General features: G+C 34.0%; 2 protein-coding genes across 2 annotated transcripts; both read right to left on the bottom strand.

Annotated features, from left to right (window-relative positions):
- Positions 1-8,036: 8,036 nt before the first annotated feature.
- Positions 8,037-15,438, bottom strand: LOC127844847 (low-density lipoprotein receptor-related protein 1-like). The gene is made up of 10 exons (XM_052375369.1): positions 15,332-15,438; positions 14,588-14,692; positions 14,181-14,309; positions 13,557-13,889; positions 12,518-12,577; positions 11,546-11,716; positions 10,584-10,829; positions 9,262-9,414; positions 8,811-8,905; positions 8,037-8,309 (listed from the first exon to the last, which is right to left on the bottom strand). Exons 3-10 carry the CDS (start codon positions 14,302-14,304, stop codon positions 8,037-8,039), a joined length of 1,455 nt encoding a protein of 484 aa, XP_052231329.1. The 5' UTR covers positions 14,305-14,309; positions 14,588-14,692; positions 15,332-15,438.
- Positions 15,439-17,848: 2,410 nt separating this feature from the next.
- On the bottom strand, positions 17,849-19,705 carry LOC127844846 (uncharacterized). The gene is made up of 4 exons (XM_052375368.1): positions 19,517-19,705; positions 19,045-19,167; positions 18,503-18,661; positions 17,849-17,853 (listed from the first exon to the last, which is right to left on the bottom strand). Exons 1-4 carry the CDS (start codon positions 19,701-19,703, stop codon positions 17,849-17,851), a joined length of 474 nt encoding a protein of 157 aa, XP_052231328.1. The 5' UTR covers positions 19,704-19,705.
- Positions 19,706-20,704: the final 999 nt, after the last annotated feature.

Raw genomic sequence — 20,704 nt, 5'->3', positions numbered from 1 at the left:
TTTTCTTACGCTCAGAAAATAAAATAAAATAACCAAAGTGACCGACCATAAATCACTGGAAATAATTGTAAATTTTAGGTTTTCAGCCGCGAAAAAGGAACTGGATAATCAAGAAAAAACAAACATGTTGAAATGTACTAGATTGCACGTATATATCCCATACAATGTAAAATAATGCTATATTCTTTAGGATTTGTTGATGTGAAGTTTTAATGCGATGAACAAAATGGCAGTTCTGTTTAAACAACAAAACTCCTATGTAAGCGCGAAGAAGAAAATGAATATGCAACGTAATACGTACAGAAAATGCATTCGATTTATTTTGTATTTATTTACTTAAGAATTGTATGCATAATTAATCTGTAAAACCCTATATCAATATGTTAAGCTTGAAAAAGGAATGAGAAACTTTCCCCTTATTCCTTATTTGAATACGGAAAAATGAAATAGGAAAAGGAACCAACTGACTCTCTATCCAAAGCACGCCTTGCACACTAAAACGTATTGGAATTATGCTTCGAACGAAAATTAATATGATTAAAAACAAACGATAATAACTCCATGAATACACCTTCTAGTGCATTACGTTTAAAAATAAGCTACATCTACTTAAATAGTCTATTATCATTTCCCTCGATTAAATTTAAGCTTGAAAATATACACAATTAATCAAAATACGCAGAATAGAGTAATTGTCTTTTTGTTCTTTATTTCTCTGCAATGGTGTCTCCCTAACTGCAATTGTTTAGTTGGCAGCTTTCTCGGTCTCAGATTTATTCTTCGTACTTAAAATGCATACTTACAATTACAAAGGTAAAATAGTATGTGGTTCAGAGCAATTGTAATTGTGCACCTATTTTTACACTTACCTCAATTGGGTTCAAACAGGAACAAGTAACTCTTGCCACTTACCACACCGCAGACCAATAAGCATTGGCTGATTTTCACACTTGCAGGACGATGCTCCGAAGCTCGGATTGCATCCATCGTACCAATTAAATCTGCATTCCTCCACTTTCTGTGCAGAGGAGCTGCAGGTCAGCATCGTCATGATGGCCTGCTTGTTGTCAGACGGCTTGCATAGTACGACCCGGTAGAAGAGCTAAAGAACGATGTGATTTTAAATGTAAAGTTTCTTTAAAAAAGTATAGTACTGCAACTGCCTATTTTGTGATATGGTAGAAATGTTGATATTTCAAAAGCTAGCTGTTGAGCTTGAAATAAAACGTGTCTGACAAGTTAATCATCGTCTCAACATTGTGGTCGTTAGGGCTAAATATTTTCCATTCGCATTATTTATGATGAACTTACAGCCCCAAGAAGTTACTCTACACAAGTATATCAATACAAGTATGCAGACAGACAGACACACAGTGTTCTGATTGACTTCAAGAGGGGTACACAAAACATGAAAAGTCATTATAGTAATCCCACTCACTAACAACCAAAATTTAAACATTTAAATGTGATGTTGCTTATATTACAAAAGCTCCAAATATTATTTTAAATACTAGTAAAATGTTAAAAATTAAAATTTTCGAGCCCCACTTTCCTAAAATAAAATTCAACAAATTACTTTATGTTCAGACGATGTTTAGTAAAGAAGCATGCAGATATTATATCGCTTAGGCAACATAACACTTGTTTCAGCTCACCCATAACCAGCTGCCCTGCACAAATGGTCCCGCTCTGTTTGATAAATGTACCCACATACGTAGCCTGTCGCCCCGTCACTTCTTTGTATGTACACAAGTCCGTCCCCGTTTGCACCCGTAAGAGAAACATTGAATGTTTCTGGAACTGAAATTATATATACCAGCATTTATTTACTTTTACATATCTTCCACACAATATATCGATTGTGGCAGACACAAAATAAAACGCATATATACAAAATAAGTAATCATGTCCTTACGTATGTTCAAAGATTTTATCTTATAGGATTTTTTCCATGCAAAAGTTGCGATATTATCTCACAAGCAAAGAAGAATAAATATCTTCCAGAAGTAGTAAACTTATAGCATGTTTATATTCGGTTAAATTATTGGTAGGTGGTAATTGAAGGTCAACGAAAAGCAGCTTAGCAAAAAAATATTTTGATCAGTAGCAGGTAGATAAAGGTAAGGTTAATTTAATAATAAAGCCGAACGATCATATGTAAACAAATACAATCTCCCAAAACAAACAAAAAAGAAGCAAACGACAAAACACTAACGCCAGTTGTCATAATTAGCAAGTTCAACCACAAAGTCCTCCACTGCCTCCAAAAGAACGCTGTTATTCAACATGTAGGTGTTGTTCACATGCTCCGGACACACCGTGTGGAGAGGCTCCTTTGTGGCAAAGCTTATTATTTTCACACAGCTCTCTCCAGCTTGGGTAAACGTTAGGTTGATACATACTGAACATTGTAAGGAGTCCAAACACCTGTCCCTGGAAGTGAATGACAGAAGCGTTACCTTTACAACAATTCAAACTGACATCATCTCCCACAATATTATTACTTGTGCATAACACTCATTATTATAACTTGACAAAATGTTGGACGCAAATAAATGTTGACGGACGAACAGATACGAAATAATGTTTCCCTATCGATAGCACAATAATAACTATAGCTTTGTCACAAATATGGACAAATACCAGAGCACTGTTTTGTGAACAACAACTCAATGACTGATACAGAGGTGTGGATCTTTTGTCATGAATACTTTATTGCTTATCTACCGCTACCGTACACGTCATTTTATTGACATATTTTATGTATTTTTTCCATCGTTTTAAAAATGTGAAAAAAGTTTGCCTCAACAAATGTATGGTGACTGAATCATGCACTGAAGAAAACCATAATTCAACGTACATTTGGTGGTATTGAATATCCATGTGTTGCAGCTACCAGTCTTTTTTGACGTATATACACTATTGAAGTTAGTAGTGTCAGTACTGGTTTCAATGTAGTCGCATACACCTGGTGGGAAAGCTGAAAACGCCAACATTTTAAAATCTACATGGACTTTTGAAATTAGCCATTACTTGGCTCATGTGAATTAGTCTTGGTAAAGAATGAAGTCAATTATAAGGAATAAAGTGAGTCAGGTTCTGTGAGTGTACTGAGTGTTGAAAGGAAGTGGCACAGCGTTTAGTAAGTAGTACTGATGTTACGCAAAGGGTAAATATTTGTTCATCAAGGAATTTGACATTCTGGATTTGGCCAAGTTCTCAATTAGGTCAATGAATTGGTCAAAATGAAGTCATGTGATATTGGTGTGTTGAGAGAATGTTCAAAGATGGCATTCATGCGAGTATCAAAGCTTTGTATCAAGCTGTCTTCATGTTATTTGTGGGTTAACAAAGAACGTAGAGCTTCTGATTTAGTCAAAATACAAAAGTAGGTCAATTTCAATATCCAAATGCTATGAGTTGATGTAAAAGTGTTATAGGTGACTAAAGAAATCATAACTTATGCAAGTATGAAAGTTTTAAAGCAAGCAGTATTGATTAGGCAAAATGCATCGTTGTGGGTTAACAAAGTGCGTAGAGCTTCTGAATTAGTTATAATCCAAAATTAGGTCAATTTTAATATCAAAATGCTATGAGTTGATGTGGGGGAGTTTAAGATGACTAAAGACATCATAATTGATGCAAGTATTACAGTTTTAAAGCAAGCAGTAGTGATGAGGCAAAAACGCATGAGATATTAGCTTCTGATCTAGACTGAATTCAAAAGTTTGTAAATTGCAAGATCACAATTAGTTTAAGTGCTGTGGGTGTGTTGTTGGTGTTTTAAGATTCCATGCATGAATCAAACCTATGTATTAAGCAATATAGACGGAATACGAAACGTGTCATATTGGGTTTAACTCGCATGTACAAACGGACAAACGAACGGACAGACCTATACTATATGCCTATCGCGTCAGTAGATAAAATAGGTCGTAAACAAATTGCTATTTGTATGACTTAAAAATTAACTTATGCGCTAATTTCTTCAGTTACCTTCAGACACTGTTATTTTAAAGCCACCAAGCTGGCTTGCTGCCGATTGAATACGTATCGTCGTCTTCGTCTTGTTTGAGATGACTATGGATTTATCAAGTGAATCGTAGCAGTACTTTTGACCATCAACCTGTAATATTAATACAATATTTCCGTAATGTGGCAGTATTTCTTCCAACCAAACTTTATATTTGACAAAACACAATATATTTAAGCTGGAGTATATTGTTTGATTCATATCAGTTCACGTGTAAATCAATCTCTTATATAAATCTTATTGTTTTTATTGAATAAAAAGTCACACAATAGCAAACGACAAAATATAGTAGTTTTTGTACAAACATTCCAACCACCACTCTCAAAGGTTGAAAATATATATTCGGTCCTTTCAGATGCCCTTGCTATAGGAACATTATGGCAATAACTTAATAACATACAAGAACCACAACTAAACACAGAATATCAGTATTCCTCACCTCAATATAGTCCGTGTCACAATCTGCACCAATAACTTGAGAGTACTCGATTGTTGCTAAAAGCATCATGATACCATGCGTCTTAAACGTGTAAGCACACGAGCGGTCAAACGGCACACTGGGGAAGTTTTGAGACCAAAACATTGCATTGGTTCTGGAAACATTCACGGTGGCTCCACAACCTATGGAATAAATTTTCTGATATTATTGTGTTTGTAATTCTAATAGGGATGTACGAATATTTATATGTCATATTGACTTCGTTCGTTTGCAGTAGAAAAATCAGCTTGTTTTTGCTTTTAATGCACATATTTGACCTTTTTCTTCATGTTCATATGAATTACTGATAACATTGTTAAAGAAGACATTCAAGTATTAATTGTAAAACATTACGACACGGCCATTTAATAGTCAGCCTAAATCCTCTCCAATACTCGTTTAAACTTAAAGTTGCTACCTTGACTTTGACCTTGATTTATCGCTTCTGAACATATATCATTGGCATTAACTTATTTAGGGAAATCCTTCAATGAGTGTAGTGACATAAAGCAGATACGAATAAAATTTATGGTTAATGTTTAGACCTTCAAGTGTATTATCAACTTTAAGCATGAATGACTATGTTATGTATACTGTACATCATTTCGATGACCTTAGAATTTAAGCTTTGTTTAAGAAAAATACGCTTTAAAGGGGATAAGGAGATATGAAGCGGACACAAAAATGAAAGTTCGAACGTTTTACCTTGAAGTGTGATATGACCATGAACCGGAAAACCTTACTCATTTAATGTGCACACGTTTCTATTATCCGCAACACTTGAGGCAGGTTTCATGGAAATCCATTCAATTTATCGGATATATGGAGTGAACACAACATGGAGGCTAAAACTGTTGACTTTCAAATGTGATATTGACTTTGAGCCTTTGCCCATTTTCTCAATTACAACATACATTGTAGCAAATTTTCATATAACCTCTTCAAAAGGTAAGGGAATATGGAGAACGCTCAAAAAATGAGGCAAACACTCTTGACCTTGAAGTACGATCTTGTCAATTAAATAATATGAACATCTGTGCTAGAGAATATTAGATATGAAGAGGTCACGAAAAAATTACTAACAGACAGAAGGACGATGAAATGGCATTTCTACAAGTTCTTGGCTTTGGGGCGATTTGTTGCAGGTGAGGGGGGCGGGGTGATTTGCGGCGGAGCGCTTTGTTATTTTAAACAAGTCAATAAACAGTTTAGCGAGAGCAAGCATTATTCCCGAAAAGGGAAACTTTCATTATTCCATTCATCTGAGTGATTGCATCAATGAAAAAATATCAATTAACTATTTTTCAGCAATGAAATAACACCTATTATACAGAAAAAAACAGTATGTATTGACTGATATAATCTTTACATCATAATTTTATTCATTGTAAGAGATTTGTAGTACATTCATATATAAATTGTAAAGGCAATTTGTCAAATGCCTTTACTTATAAAAGTATGAGTAAAATAATTCCTCTCGTGATACCTAATGCTTCTTGATTTTTTTTGTTCCTAAAATGTTAGTGGCAAGTAACGTGCCAGTAGATTTTCAATTTATTTTAAAAGATTAATTTTTCACTTTTTATGTATAATATTTTTATTAATAACATTAATGTCAATACCTATCCACACTTCTTTGCAAGTGCGATCCGAGGAGAAGGGTAGGAACTTGCAGTAGTGGCCTATGTCTGAGTTGTTTACATTTACAATTGAAGGTTGACCGCTGCAAAATCGGTTGGTCACTAAAAATTAAAACATAAATAGTATTAACAGTATACACTTGTTTTCACGCACATAAAATACAGGTGTTGTATTTTCTATGAAACATAACATGGAAAATAATAAAATTCTATATATACGAGAAAAGCCCATATGATCGCTATGGATTTAAAAATTATACTTTCGTCAAGTTGATTAAAATATGCAGTAATGTGCGTTTGTTTACAATCACAAATAAAAACAATATTGGTGTACTCTGTTGCAAAAACATGCAATCTATGTACAAACCAATCTACAGTCAATCGACTACTGACTAAGAACAAGTCAGGAGATATTCCATATACCAATAGACGCTGCAAAATTTATAAAATGAGTTGTGATAGTTAAATTGGGTTTTCGCCGTATTCAACAGTATTTTCATACAATTATATTTGTCACTTACCAATACTCACACATTTCCTGAGTAAAGTGAATGGTTTACCAATACTCACTGCACATTATTATCCCCGTAATTGATAACTTGAATCCGAGATATGAAGTACATGGCCGTAGAAATAAAAGCCCTGATACTCAGATTTTTCGTCATGCTAGAACGCCTGCTGATAACAAATAAATTATAATCTTACTTTCACAGTGTTCTCTACAGACGGGTACAGCCTGGCCGTTGACACACGGGGTGGCTTGTAATCCACACGCCAACTCCATCAGACTATGATGGCATGGGTCGGGGGAGGAGCCGTTGTAATAGTTATCAATAATGGACAACCTATGCTGCATTCTGCGACAGGCTAGTGGCACCACCAAACGACGGAAGTGTAACGCGGCGAATTCCCAGATTGTGACACACAGCGTTGTTTAAAGCCAGACAGCCGTCCCCTGTCAAACGAAATTTATTATCTGTAATATCTAAACATGTGCACAATGAAATAGATACAAACTAGCCATGTCTCCATTAGACCTGGATGCCTTAACATTTCACTTTTGTCTCACAACTCTACTTAATTTAAACTGCCATTCCTCATAATAAAGGTAAAGTGTATACAGTGTCATACAAATCTGACAAAACAACAGCAATAGCAAAACGTTTTCTGGATAAAATAGCAGCAAGTCGACCAAAAACAATCCAAGAAGCCCACCACTTTAACTTTTGTTCAAGAAAATATGTCAAGAAAAGTAATTTTGTTCAACTTTTGCAGTAAGAAAATAAGCACGCTTATGAATGTTGTTTATCACTTCTTTCAATATTTTGTAAATATTTTTGCAATATACATGTAAAAGTTTACGAATCAAACACATGTTTTACATTTTAATATTTGAGCCCAACAAGTAAGCTTGTCATTTGTTACTTGCTTAATGTAATACTCATAAGTTAAGGTCAAGAAAGTATATACAACAAGAGCATCGCATAACGGGTGCCACGCTCGGATGCGGGTGCAGTTTTGAATAAATAAAAGCTTGTCAGATTTTTTTAGAGGTCACAGTGACCTTGACATTTGACCTAGTGACCTAACAATGGGTGTGGTATGTAGAACTCATCAAGGTGCAGCTACATATGGAGTTTCAAAGTTGTAGATTGAAGTACTTTGATTTTAGAGCCAATGTTCAAAACCTTTACAAAATGTTAACGAGCTGACTATGACAATACTTCGAGTTTTCTCCGAAAACAGCCGAGATAATAAAATGTGTTGTCTATAAGATTAAGTTTTTTTTGTATAATAAATAATACGTGTTCTTCCATATGAATACTTTACAAAAAGCTGAATAATATCTTCTTTGAGTGAATTAATATTATTGAAATTGAAGTAATTAAGGTATGTCACCTTGAATATTGAGACGGACGCTATGATAAGGCCAGTACACCTCAGGAATGCCAACGATATCCGAAATGCATGTGAAGTCTTCGTGTATATCTTGTTGCTCCACAACACCAACTGTTAAGATGTATGTTGTTGTGGTGCCGTTGTTAGTCAGGTGCACGCTAAATTTTCCTCGAGTAAGGTTTTTGAATGAAATATCCACCATTAAGTCCCCGTTTCGTGAGATGTCCCCCCACCGAAGGCTTTTCCAAAATAATATCACCTAAAATAAACCAAATTTCAATGATATCAGTCGATAAAAATATTAAGTTGACCACATGTAAGAATATAACGAAATATGAACAGCAATTGTGGCTAATTATTTGTTTAGGAATTTTCCAGAATAATACCAATTTAAAAAAAACAAACACGTTTACAAAACAAATAAAAAGATAAAGTACAAATTGTTAACAATATTACAAAAAATGGTGTATAATTATGAAATTGAAATCTACACCATGGATGCAAGTTTAAAAGAAAAATCAGAACATTGAGTTTAGAAAGTAAGAAAATTAGGATCGAAACGGTGGATGATAATATTATGGGGTATACTGATATAAAAACTCTTGTATTGCTTTTCTCTTCTGAGAACAGCTGTAGATGTAAATAACTTGTGTTCCTACTTAGTGTGAACGTAAGAAACTACCAACTAAACAATTATCCAAAAAAGTGCAAGACAATAAAATAATCAGTACTCTGTTTAACCAGTTGTATGCACGCATACCTGATGATTGCCAGGGTTTTCCACAGTGCATACAAGGTCAACAGACCCTGATATGGTCGTTGCGGGAGGATCGGACACACGGACGGATGGATAGTCTACATAAATATATATAGAAATGTGTGTTTAATATGATATGATTATAATGTAGTTTAATTTTAACATTAGATAGGATTTAACAATATGTATAGAATTTTATTACAAACATTATTAATTTTAACCCTGTCAATTATTGATGTTCGATTGTAATTAATTTTCATGTGTTTATGTTATTACACAAACTAACTGAATTAAACATGGTAGGTTAGAACTAAGGAATGCAAATAATGAAAAACTGGAACCAGCAGGTGAAGACGTCATATCATTCCACATGCTTTGAAATATTGAAAACAATAAATGATACAAACACAAACCGCCAACCTTTCTAATTTCTATTTTGTAAAGCGAAAATTACCTTCACATATATTTTCGTCCATTCTGTCAGCACAATCGTTGGTGCCGTCACATATCTGTTCCGGCGATATACAACTGGAGTTATCGGAGCACATTTGGCAACCTACTGGAGTTGTTGGTCCTGTTGCATGAGTTGTCCATCCTGAAGTGGAACCTGTCCAAAACAGACGCTTAAGTCTTCATATATCATGCAACTCATTATATAAAGATATATATAGTAGCCAATGTGCTTGTAACATGTATTCAAATATATTACAATCGTATTGCTGACACTTTATGGAAAAGCCCTTTGCAACGGTACACACCAGACAAATAATTGAAAACTGCACAACACTACTAAGCTAGACTTAAGCAATTGGAGACCTGATTTCAATTGCTGGTGTCGACCTCTCTCGCAAAACAAAACAATGCAATGTGCCGCAATTGACAACATGTATAAACACTTTTTCCATTTCTATTGCTGAAAGGTTTTTAAATGATTCAATCATCCTAGTTGTTTAATTAATATGTATCAAAGTTTCAGATCATTATTAATGAGTAATCAATTATTTTTTTCTCAATTTTTAAATGTTACCAAATAAAAAATATTATTACAGTATTGCTCGTCTTCGCCTCGAAGACAGTCAGGATTTCCATCACATAACTGAAGCCTATGTATGCAAGATCCATCATAGCAAGCGATAAATCCATCTAGACAGCCTAAAGATGATGTCGTTGACCATGTTGACATAGTTGTATGATGTGGTGTCGTACTGTCCTGTGTTGATGTTTCCCATGGCGCTGTTAATCTTGGCGTGGATGTTGACCATGTAGTGGATAAAGTCGGTGTTGTGGTTAAACCTACACAAGTTGTGTTTAAAACTATTATCATTATTTTTATGGAAAGACGTATCGATTTCATGTTTTGACTTATTAATTTGATTATAAAACAAATTTGTCACTTGTTTGCCTTTGTTGCCTACATATTTAGCCTACATATGTATCCTACATATGTATTGCTGACACTTTATGGAAAAGCCCTTTGCAACGGTACACACCAGACAAATAATTTAAAACTGCAGAACACTACTAAGCTAGACTTAATCAATTGGAGACCTGATTTCAATTGCTGGTGTCAACCTCTCGCAAAACAAAACAATGCAATGTGCCGCAATGGACAACATGTATAAACAATATTTCCATTTCTATTGCTGAATGGTTTTTAAAGGATTCAAGCATCCTAGTTGTTTACTTAATATGTATCAAAGTTTCAGATCATTATTTATGAGTAATCAATGTTTTTTTCTCAATTTTAAATGTTACCAATTAAAAAAATATTATTACAGTATTGCTCGTCTTCGCCTCGAAGACAGTCAGGATTTCCATCACATAACTGAAACCAATGTATGCAAGATCCATCATAGCAAGCGATAAATCCATCTAGACAGCCTAAAGATGATGTCGTTGACCATGTTGGCATAGTTGTATGATGTGGTGTCGTACTGTCCGGTGTTGATGTTACCCATGGCGCTGTTAATCTTGGCGTGGATGTTGACCATGTAGTGGATACAGTCGGTGTTGTGGTTAAACCTACACAAGTTGTGTTTAAAACTATTATCATTATTTTTATGGAAAGACGTATCGATTTCATGTTTTGACTTATTAATTTGATTATAAAACAAATTTGTCACTTGTTTGCCTTTGTTGCCTACATGTTTAGCCTACATATGTATCCTACATGTTTTGAACGTTTCCATAAGGTAACGTTTGATAGAGGTATATTAAATATATTTTCAAATTTTTTTTAGTGAATGGTAAAAAAAGGAACTTCTAAAAACAGATTCTTTTGTTCATACGTAGGTGGTGTAATATGTAAAATGTGTATGGTAAAGTTCATTTTCATTGGTGTCTATCTTGAACTGTATGCAAACATATTAACCCAATTATATGATTTCAAATCAGAAAATGCCTCATTTTTTATCAACTTTAATCATGCATTTGAAAAACAACACCAGACCACATTCCATACAATTTAACATAATGTAAAACCAAGGAAACTAGTTACATAGTTTTTTCAACATAAAACAGCATATGTTTAAGGTATATGAAACTGCCAAAAAAGGACGAAAGACGGACACAACTGAAATGTAGTGCAAATCACTCGTATGTCTTCTGTCCAAGAACCAAGCTTTATAAATCCAACTAACGTAGTTTTTAAGTTATCACAGGATGTCAACATTTTAGCTTAGTACTTTTTGCATACTTAATGTCAAATCTAAAAGTTATGTATCTAATTATGTGCTTACAAATTAATTCATCTTCACTGTGACTACATTGTGGAACTCCATCACATATTTGCAGAATGGGTATGCAGGTCCCATTATAGCAAGGAAACTGGTCATGACTGCATGCTGGTGTTGTTGACGGCCATGTTGAAGTCTCCGACTCCCACTCTGTTCTTCCATAATTAGTGTTGCCTTTTAGTAAAAAAGATCATTATGTAAATAGTCCCTTGAGAGCCACATATTTCATCAGCATGGGTGTAGCAACAAATTGTAGCACAGAAAGTCTTTTAAGCTATGTTCAAGTCGCAAACACACAACTAAGAATAAAAAGATCATATGGCATAAACATAGTGGCTGGAACATGTACACTTGAAGATAACATAAGGTGAAAAATGTGCAGTCACTTCCAATAACTTTGATTTATTTTCTTTTTACAATATCATAATTTATAAGGACAAAAGATGGACCGACAATGCCACCAACATACTGAATGACTAAAATATACCAACGCAACGTAAGCCAAACGCTTATCCAAGATTGCAAGCTGTCGGCACAATTTAATGCAATCAAAAACTAAGACAATAAACATTATCCTGTACATAATTATCACAATTTCATTCGAATTTGTCAAACAATGACAAATGAGAAGCAAAATATATTGGAAATATCAAACTCAAAATATGACATCAAACACAATTATGCATCACTTCATTTTCGATGTGAAGAAGTACTTCAAGGTACGATAAATACGAAAAAACTTGAAAACCACCCGTTCAACAAAACAACCACCTAACAGTCCAACGACGCGAATATAACCTATTTGATTTTAAGAGAATGCATACTTGACCTAACCTATACTTCAGGTTTGCCTATACTTACAAACGATGAATCAAATAAAACATTGAATGTTTATTGCGCATATCTTTTAAAACATTCGGTGCAAATTTATTTTATTTTTAAAGGCTTGTGCACAATTTCTTCCCTAAAACCAACCTTCCCAGAAAGATGTTGTCGTTGTTGAAATAAGCTCCAGGAGATTTAAGACCTGTACACCTGTAAAGAAGTTAACTTTCATTTTCATAAAATTCAAATCAATCAGTTGGCACTATTGGACAATGAGCTAGATATTCAAACCATATTTTTATTACGTATGCAATACGTAATTATTGTTTACTTTTTTCAAATATTGTTTAGAAATGCATACCTTTTTATTTAACATGTAGGCCGATCCTGATTTGATTTATAATGCAGTTTACAGTGCTATTCAATCAATTAACACAAATAAAGCCACACATAATTAGTGGACCTAAATTAATCTTTGTATTTATCTAAAGCTGATTTATTGTGTTAGACAAGTTAGGATATTTTGGATATTTACAAATTCTTACGAAATGTAATAATTGTTTTTTAGTAGACAATAACACGTATTCAGTTAATCCATTAATGCAAAGAAACGGTTTATTTTATTAATTATTTCAATATTTTCATCAACATTGTATGAAGTTGATTTAATTAAGTTAATTTTAATTTTCTAGAAAACCTGTGGTGGAATAAGTAATAAACACTGTATTATGTGAACTCGCAATTAGACATCACTTTTGCCATGGACATAATTTTGGTAATTTTCTTAAAACATATCTGTTCATAAATGTTATGTTTGTATTATGTACAGTTAATGTCTATTTATTTTAAGGTTAAAAAAAGCACTTGTCCATTACAATTACATAAACAGTGAATATGTGTTGAGTTGTCAGTTTGGCTGTAATTTTTGACCGTATCCATGAACGCATGGACACGTTTTCATTTTTTATGATTGAGAAAAATCAAATAAAACATCCAGCATTAAAGTAAATTCCATTAAAATGATGCACTTGTATTTTTAAGTGTATTTACTTAAAATATATGTCAAATTAATAATTACATTAGGTCAAAGTGCATATAACGAAATATTAAAAATGAAAGTGTATTCCAATATAAATGTCTTATTACAATTTCACATTAAATTGTATAAATAGAAGTAGAATTCACATACCGCCAGTTGTACATTCTCCTGGGAAAAGCTGGATATTGTCAACAGCCTTTGGTTCGTTGTAGTTGATCATTGAGTAAGATTGTACCTCAATAAGAATTCCATCATATTGCCCTGACGAAATATTTACATATATTACAAATGCCGAGATATAGTAGTTGAACGGCTGCAGTTCCCATTGGCCCACGGTGTGGTAAGAATTACTGTTGAATGTTGCTACCCGTACCACAGACATGGAATAGGATGACAAAATTGCAAAGTGGAATGTGAGACAACTGTTTTCTACAACATTTACAGGAGCAGATCTCAAGTAGCACATCGATTCTTCCATATAAGCTGAAAAGTAAAACAGTAACATTGTTGTTAGGAATCAGTGTGCAAATTATTGAATCCGGACACATCCAAAGCTGTAAATGTTTTTGGAAACAGATAAAACTGGCTGTGCTCATCTTGTTGATGTATTCTAGTAACCAAAACAGAAACCATCTTTATATACATAACTTACATTTTCCTTCAACTGTGTGACTCATAATGGTTAGATTTATTAGAATGCTTTAGAATTAAACAAAGATGTAAAACGTCATATTCTGAAAAATCAAATATTTTAGGACGTAATGCGAATTGTACCTATATTGCCATACTGGGCTAGTTGTTGATAATACCCGTAGTAAATAGAAGTATCACGAATGTCGACGTTGTGGAGGTAGTACATACAGGTACCGTTAGTAAAATCGCATGTTACACTTGCCATTGATTCTGTAAAATAAATGACAATAGTTAGTCAATGAACTAAATTGGTAACCATAGTTACCTTCACAAAAGAAGGTTTTGCTCTATACATACGTTACTATTTCAATGTTTTTTTTGTTCTTTAATATATGATTCACCCAATAAATAAAAATATGTAGTTAATTTAAAAAATGCTCAAACGTTCAGTATTAATGCACTTGGTGACGTATTGGGCAAGTCGCAAATCCCAGCTCACCTAAAAATCTGTCTTAGCAACTATGAAGGAAATATTAGAAAAAATTTACCACAATCTTCGTCCGACCCATCCTTGCAATCCCTAACACCATCACATCTGAGGGCCGGGTGGAAACATTCCCCACTGGCACAGGTGTAGGTGGAATTTAAACATTCTGAAAGATTAGACGGTAAATCTGTGCTCATATCATTTACTACAAATTTCAATCAATCACACGTATGTTATCGAGATGAGCACGCATTGATGAAGCTGATGTCTGTATAAAATATAATGTTGAACGGTTTCAGGATACAGCTTGTCAACCACTTGTCAAACATGGGTCAACAAGCTTCCCCAAGTACTCATGTTATGAATAACACTTTGTTGAAGTGAAAAAAAAAGAATAACCTTAAGGTCTTCATTATACTCGTAAGGAAAGTAAAATATTAGCTTCAGTAGCAGTAGAGTTACCTCATTATTACATTCGTTGCTTTATGTTTGGCAAGGAACCAATTGCTAAACTAAATAGTATAACACAAAACAAACGCACCAAACACAGCACACACACGCGGATAACAAAAACACGGAAAATGAATAAGTATGTGGTCACCGACTTGGAACGGTCAACGCAAAGCGCATAGGAAGCTAAAACCGGCTCCAAAACTCACACGTGGCGCCCAATTACTCACGAAACAATTACGTGTAAAAACCAATAAACCAAACACCACCATAATGCAATTAAATAGCAATAAAAGATAATATCAGTTAACATTATTACAACTTGTTTTACATAGGTATAGCAAGGCAAACTTACGGCAGTTGATTTCATCAGTTCCATCATTGCATTGACGTATCCCATCACATCTGTAGAGTTGTGGATAACATGTGTCATCACACAGAACTGACTGTCCACTACATTTCTTTTCTAACAAAACAAACAACAAATTGGTTATAAAATGAAAAAGTTGCGTGAGCGACATTGTATTTGTCTACTTTTATCAGCAACAATATTATTTTATGATAGTTTATTACAAATAATATTTATATAAGCCGTATTTGTCGAAATATCTAACACCTTCCAAATGCAAAATATTTTATTTTTCGTTCCGTAATAAAAAGAAATATTCTCCACTGCAACATTGAAATTAAAAATTAAGCATATTCTCTAAAATATTAAACATCAACAACAAAACAATCAGCATAAAAACAGTCAAATGTTTTAATTGGGTTTAAATGTTAGTTATATAGACACGTAAAAATGTTTGTAAAATATAAAATCACTAAAAATCGAAAGAGAAATTTGCACTATGAAATTAGATGTTTCATACCAAAACACTTTGTTAAAGGCCACACATGTCATAAACCAACCTGTGATTGCGCATGGTCCGTCTGTCACATTCACAGAGAGAAGGCTCATCGTGTACGGGGGATAATATATAATATACGCGTAAAATTCCAGCCATATTTTCTCTGAGCTCGATACGTTGAACGAAAGCAGGCTTGTTTCATTTACAACCATATTGACAGGGGCATAATTTATATCGGATCCATTTTCTACATGTACGTTTACATATAGACGATTTGAGGAACTTTGTGTTGTCGCCGCTATTGTGATGCACGTGTTTGAAGAAACTGGCGTGTACATCGGAGAATTCAACGCCAATCTCGTGAATGACCCATTAGTCACAAGATAGCCTTCTAAAAAACAATCAACAAAGACTTATATTGTTGACGCACAATTGTTGTGTTGAATTTTAATGATAAATGTATTGTGTAACGAAAGAATTTAGCATCGTATTGCCCTCCTGCTAATCCCTTCTATAAATTTGAATTTGTTTCTCCAAAGACCTAAACCGGATGAGGTAGCTTAGTGGGTAGATAACAATGATCGCGGTTTCAGACCATTTCCTGGTAGTTCTAAATTATTTGTATAGCCATTCCTTTCTTTCTTTATAATGGAGGACTGAAGTTACTGCTTAAAAAAAGGAAAACCAGATTACACAGAAAGGTTTGAAAATGTTAACTTAATGTATTAAAAGACTAGAATATTTTTATTATGTTATTGTATAACAATTAACATGTAAAATTATGGAAATTCATTTCATTCCAGCAGTTGTAGCACGTGCTTTTTTAATTTTTTCAACATTTTCCGAAAACATGTCAAGCTAAATTATAGGCGCATTTACCGCTGTTCCAAACCCAGAAACTGCCTTGAGGCGACTGGTACCCACACATCTCACCATTCCTGAACACACAATTGATTGACTCTTCTTCTTGCTCTGAAGAATGAAATATATTGAACGGACAGATGTGACCTTCATTGAAAAAGCATAAAGGCGTTTCATAAAATACGGTCATGCAGTTTAATATGTAGCATTTGTCTGTGTCGCGATGTACGCGTATTTATATACATATATATATATTCCTGTTGGTAAGGCGGTAGTGCTCGACGGGCAATATGAGGCGTCGGCGCCGCCAGAGCATTGGGAGCCGCCAGAGCCGTCAGAGTTATTTAAATTCGAAGGAGCATGTACCACTTCACTCTTAACTATTGTGACCAGGAACTATTGCATTTTGTAAAATTTACATAATGTTGATTTGTTCACGGAATATTAAAAAACATTTAACTTAAAAGAATTATTTAAATTACCTTCTTCATATTCGGCAATAAATAAGTTACTCCAATGTTGTGAAACAAAATTACAGTCCACAAAACATAGAATAATTTATCACTGTCTGAACTTATTAAAATAAAAAATAACGTGTACTTAGTGTAATAAAACGCACATATAATGCAGCAATACTATACATCAAGAAACATAAGCTTTCATGCAGCAACTAGATGTGTCACAGGTGCCATAGTTGATCTGTTTAATGCCCATATTAGTTCTTCTAACGAACATGTGACCTTGCATGTACTTGACGTACGTTCATAATGACTGTCGGACAAATACATCATACGGCGATGTTAAATGCCTTACCTTCGCATGGATCATTCGAAAGAAAGATGTTATCGATTGCAGCAGTAATTGCTTTTGCTCTGAATGTGATATTCAGCTCTGATGTCGCATAACCACAGGCATCGACGCAGTGTTCCTTCCAAGCCGATCGACGGGGATGAAAGGTTGATGGCAGATCAGTTTGTACGTCGTTTACAATGACTTGAAACCTTCCTGGTTGTACTACAATAAAGTCAAGGTGATTGTATAGAATGTTTGTAACTGACGTATGTTCAGGAATCACTTCCCGGAACTGACTTAAAGGAACACTTTACATAATAATGTGGTATATTTTAAACTTAAATATAAACATCATAACTTCTACTGATTATTCATACTGAATTCAAACACCATGATCATAGTCAGCATTATAACAACTATACTTTCTTCAAAAAGATATATTTTTAAATCCTGTGTGCACCACCAACTAACATGACTTTTCAATGAGTTCAATGCTCCATCTAATGGCTGTATTTAGAAAGTAGCCTTGCCATTAAACTGGCAGGTACATAATTTTCTCGAACATCAATTAAAAAAGTGTTCATATCAAAAGGAATTGATTTCATGCAAGTTACTGCAATAGCATAACATATTCAGTTACTAAGAAATACAGTGTGTAGAGTTGATGTATTGTTTAAAGTGAAAGTCTACGTAAGGGATGGTAACCATGGGAATGTACGGTTCTCAAAATTTACATGTACTTATATTAATTCATGTTTAATTCCACTGTTACATTGGCATTAAACTGTTGACATCCAAACATTAGATCTTCCACGTTCTTCCCTAGTAACCATTACAACAGTTTGCATCATTGTAGGTCAATGCATTTATCTAGTGATTTAAACGAAACGACCGACTAATACACATCGAAAATGAGGCATAACTAGAGGAACAACATTATACATGATTGTTCATTATTTACATGTATTTGATAAATATAAGCAAAAAGTTCCATTCCAAACAGAAAAACTCTTTTTTGAACAAACCTTTATTCATTTCGTCCATGTAAGTGGAGAAGTTCATACTGAGGTAGGCAAAGCGCAAAAAACAGCTGGAAGAGTTCAATACACTTCCCAGCGACAAATCTGTGAAGTCCAGGCTACCCATGCTGATATTGAAAGGCGCTTCTGCCATCATGTAATGGTCTGTGAATTGCAAATAATCATTGATTGATATTTATGGGATTGTCTCTCCTATTTAGATTAAAAGAATTTTCAGCAATATCAACGGCCTAAACTATCAACATAAGAATTAAATATATTATTAGTATTATTATTAAAAGTGTTTTATTATTGTCAACTATAATTAATATAAATAAATATAATAACTATATAACAGGCACAGGCCAGTCGCTTGAATGTTTCTGTTCAAGTCTATGCAATAACGTTATGGCATACATGCAAAATAGTTCGAGCAAATATGTTTCAGGTTGAATTTAGCTAATAAGAACAAATTATCGATACCTTGAAAAGACAGAGCTATTAAAAAGTAGTCCATTTTGTCTCCAACGACACTAAAATAAAATTACCAGATCTTAGTCTCCCCGACGTGTGTTTCCATTTGTATTGATAGTTACATCCATGTCCGCCTGCTGTCACAGTGTAGTCGCAGAAATCGTGTTCAAACGAACAGTTCTGTTTTTCAAATGTAGCTGAAATAAAGTCAGATTTTACGTTTTAGGAATTAACTGCTTATAAAAATATGTAAGGAAATTTACAGTTTAATCAGTAAATAATGTGTTCATTAGAATTGCGTCGATTTGTGTATATTTTTTTGTCGATTGAATATCCAACTATACCATTGTTGGGTACGAGAAATGGCATTTTCTTCCAATACCAAGAACAAATTATGTGTCTTTATGTTCAAATTAAAGAATAAACCGTGAGGTCATGCGCTACTCGTCAAATTTAAAAACAAGCAACCAGTGGGTATTAAAACTTGCAAGCAACCTTACTTTGACAAATCATAATTCAATGAAAAACAACAATCAACAAAACTACCTTTGCAGTGACCAGGATACATCTGAAAATCGTAAACGACGACATTTGAAGAACCCCGTGTTACAAAGGCTGTCACTCCGATCCGATACATGCCAATCAAATCCGATGGGACATCCACACAATACTGGTATTCATCGTGGGACGTTGTGGTCACTTTACCGAGCACAGTTGTTTGCTCGGTTGCCATATTTTCAGCCCATATCTTCAAATAAAGTGTTCAAAAATACAGCTTAGAAGAGCCAAAAAATTACTTAAAATTAATATATAACTTTTTTACCAACGATTCAAAGAATATACATCCATGTCGAAAAATAAAATAAACATAAAATACAGAGGTGAAAACGATGATATGTTGATTAAAATGTTAACTCTAACAAGCCCGCTGTCATGGCAAAATGTTCTGCGAAATTAAGGTACCGAAACTCCACTTATATAGAGAAAAAATCACTAATATACTATTGTGTCGAAATAAACATTCTTAAATGTACATGTGTAAAGTTCTATCACTCTAGAACCAATACTTGTCGGGCTATGTGTGGCAGAAGCTCATAAATGTTTATTTGTAATACTTTCCATATCTCATCTGATATCGAAAAAAAGAGAATTAAACCACAAGTTAAAATATTTTATTAAGTCATAAAGTCTGCGTACGCTTAATAAACGCAACACAAAACTTTCGTGTTAAATTATACATGATTATGATCCATTTTTTAGGAGGTCTCCTATTGAAAGTCAAGTTAAGGCGACATATGTCGTCCCTGATTAGCCTGTGCGGACTGCATCGGCTCACATGGGACGACACTTTACGCACATGCATTACGCGTTGTTTTCTCAGAGCGAGACATAACACTGCTTGGGCGTCTGATTTCACTGTGTCAACATAATTATTTCGTACAAAATAGATGATGACATTTTTTTACAATTGAATTACTAAATAACGATATACCTGAAGCATTTCTGAGCCTGTCTTGCGATATTTAAACATGAACTTGTAGGGGCCACCTGCATGGTAAAACTTCGGTGATGATACAGTGGCCCAGGATTCTGAAATGGAAACTGACAGTTAAAGTATAGAATGTGTATGCTCCATTTTATTCGTACAAGTCATTACACTGAATGCAAATGCAAATGTTTTTGCTTTTATGTTGAACACTCAGTGAGGAACTTATAGGCAATATATATATATAC

The sequence above is a fragment of the Dreissena polymorpha genome, chromosome 9, assembly GCF_020536995.1.
Source record: "Dreissena polymorpha isolate Duluth1 chromosome 9, UMN_Dpol_1.0, whole genome shotgun sequence".
Taxonomy (NCBI): Eukaryota; Metazoa; Mollusca; class Bivalvia; order Myida; family Dreissenidae; genus Dreissena; species Dreissena polymorpha.
This window is presented reverse-complemented; position numbering and strand designations above follow the sequence as displayed.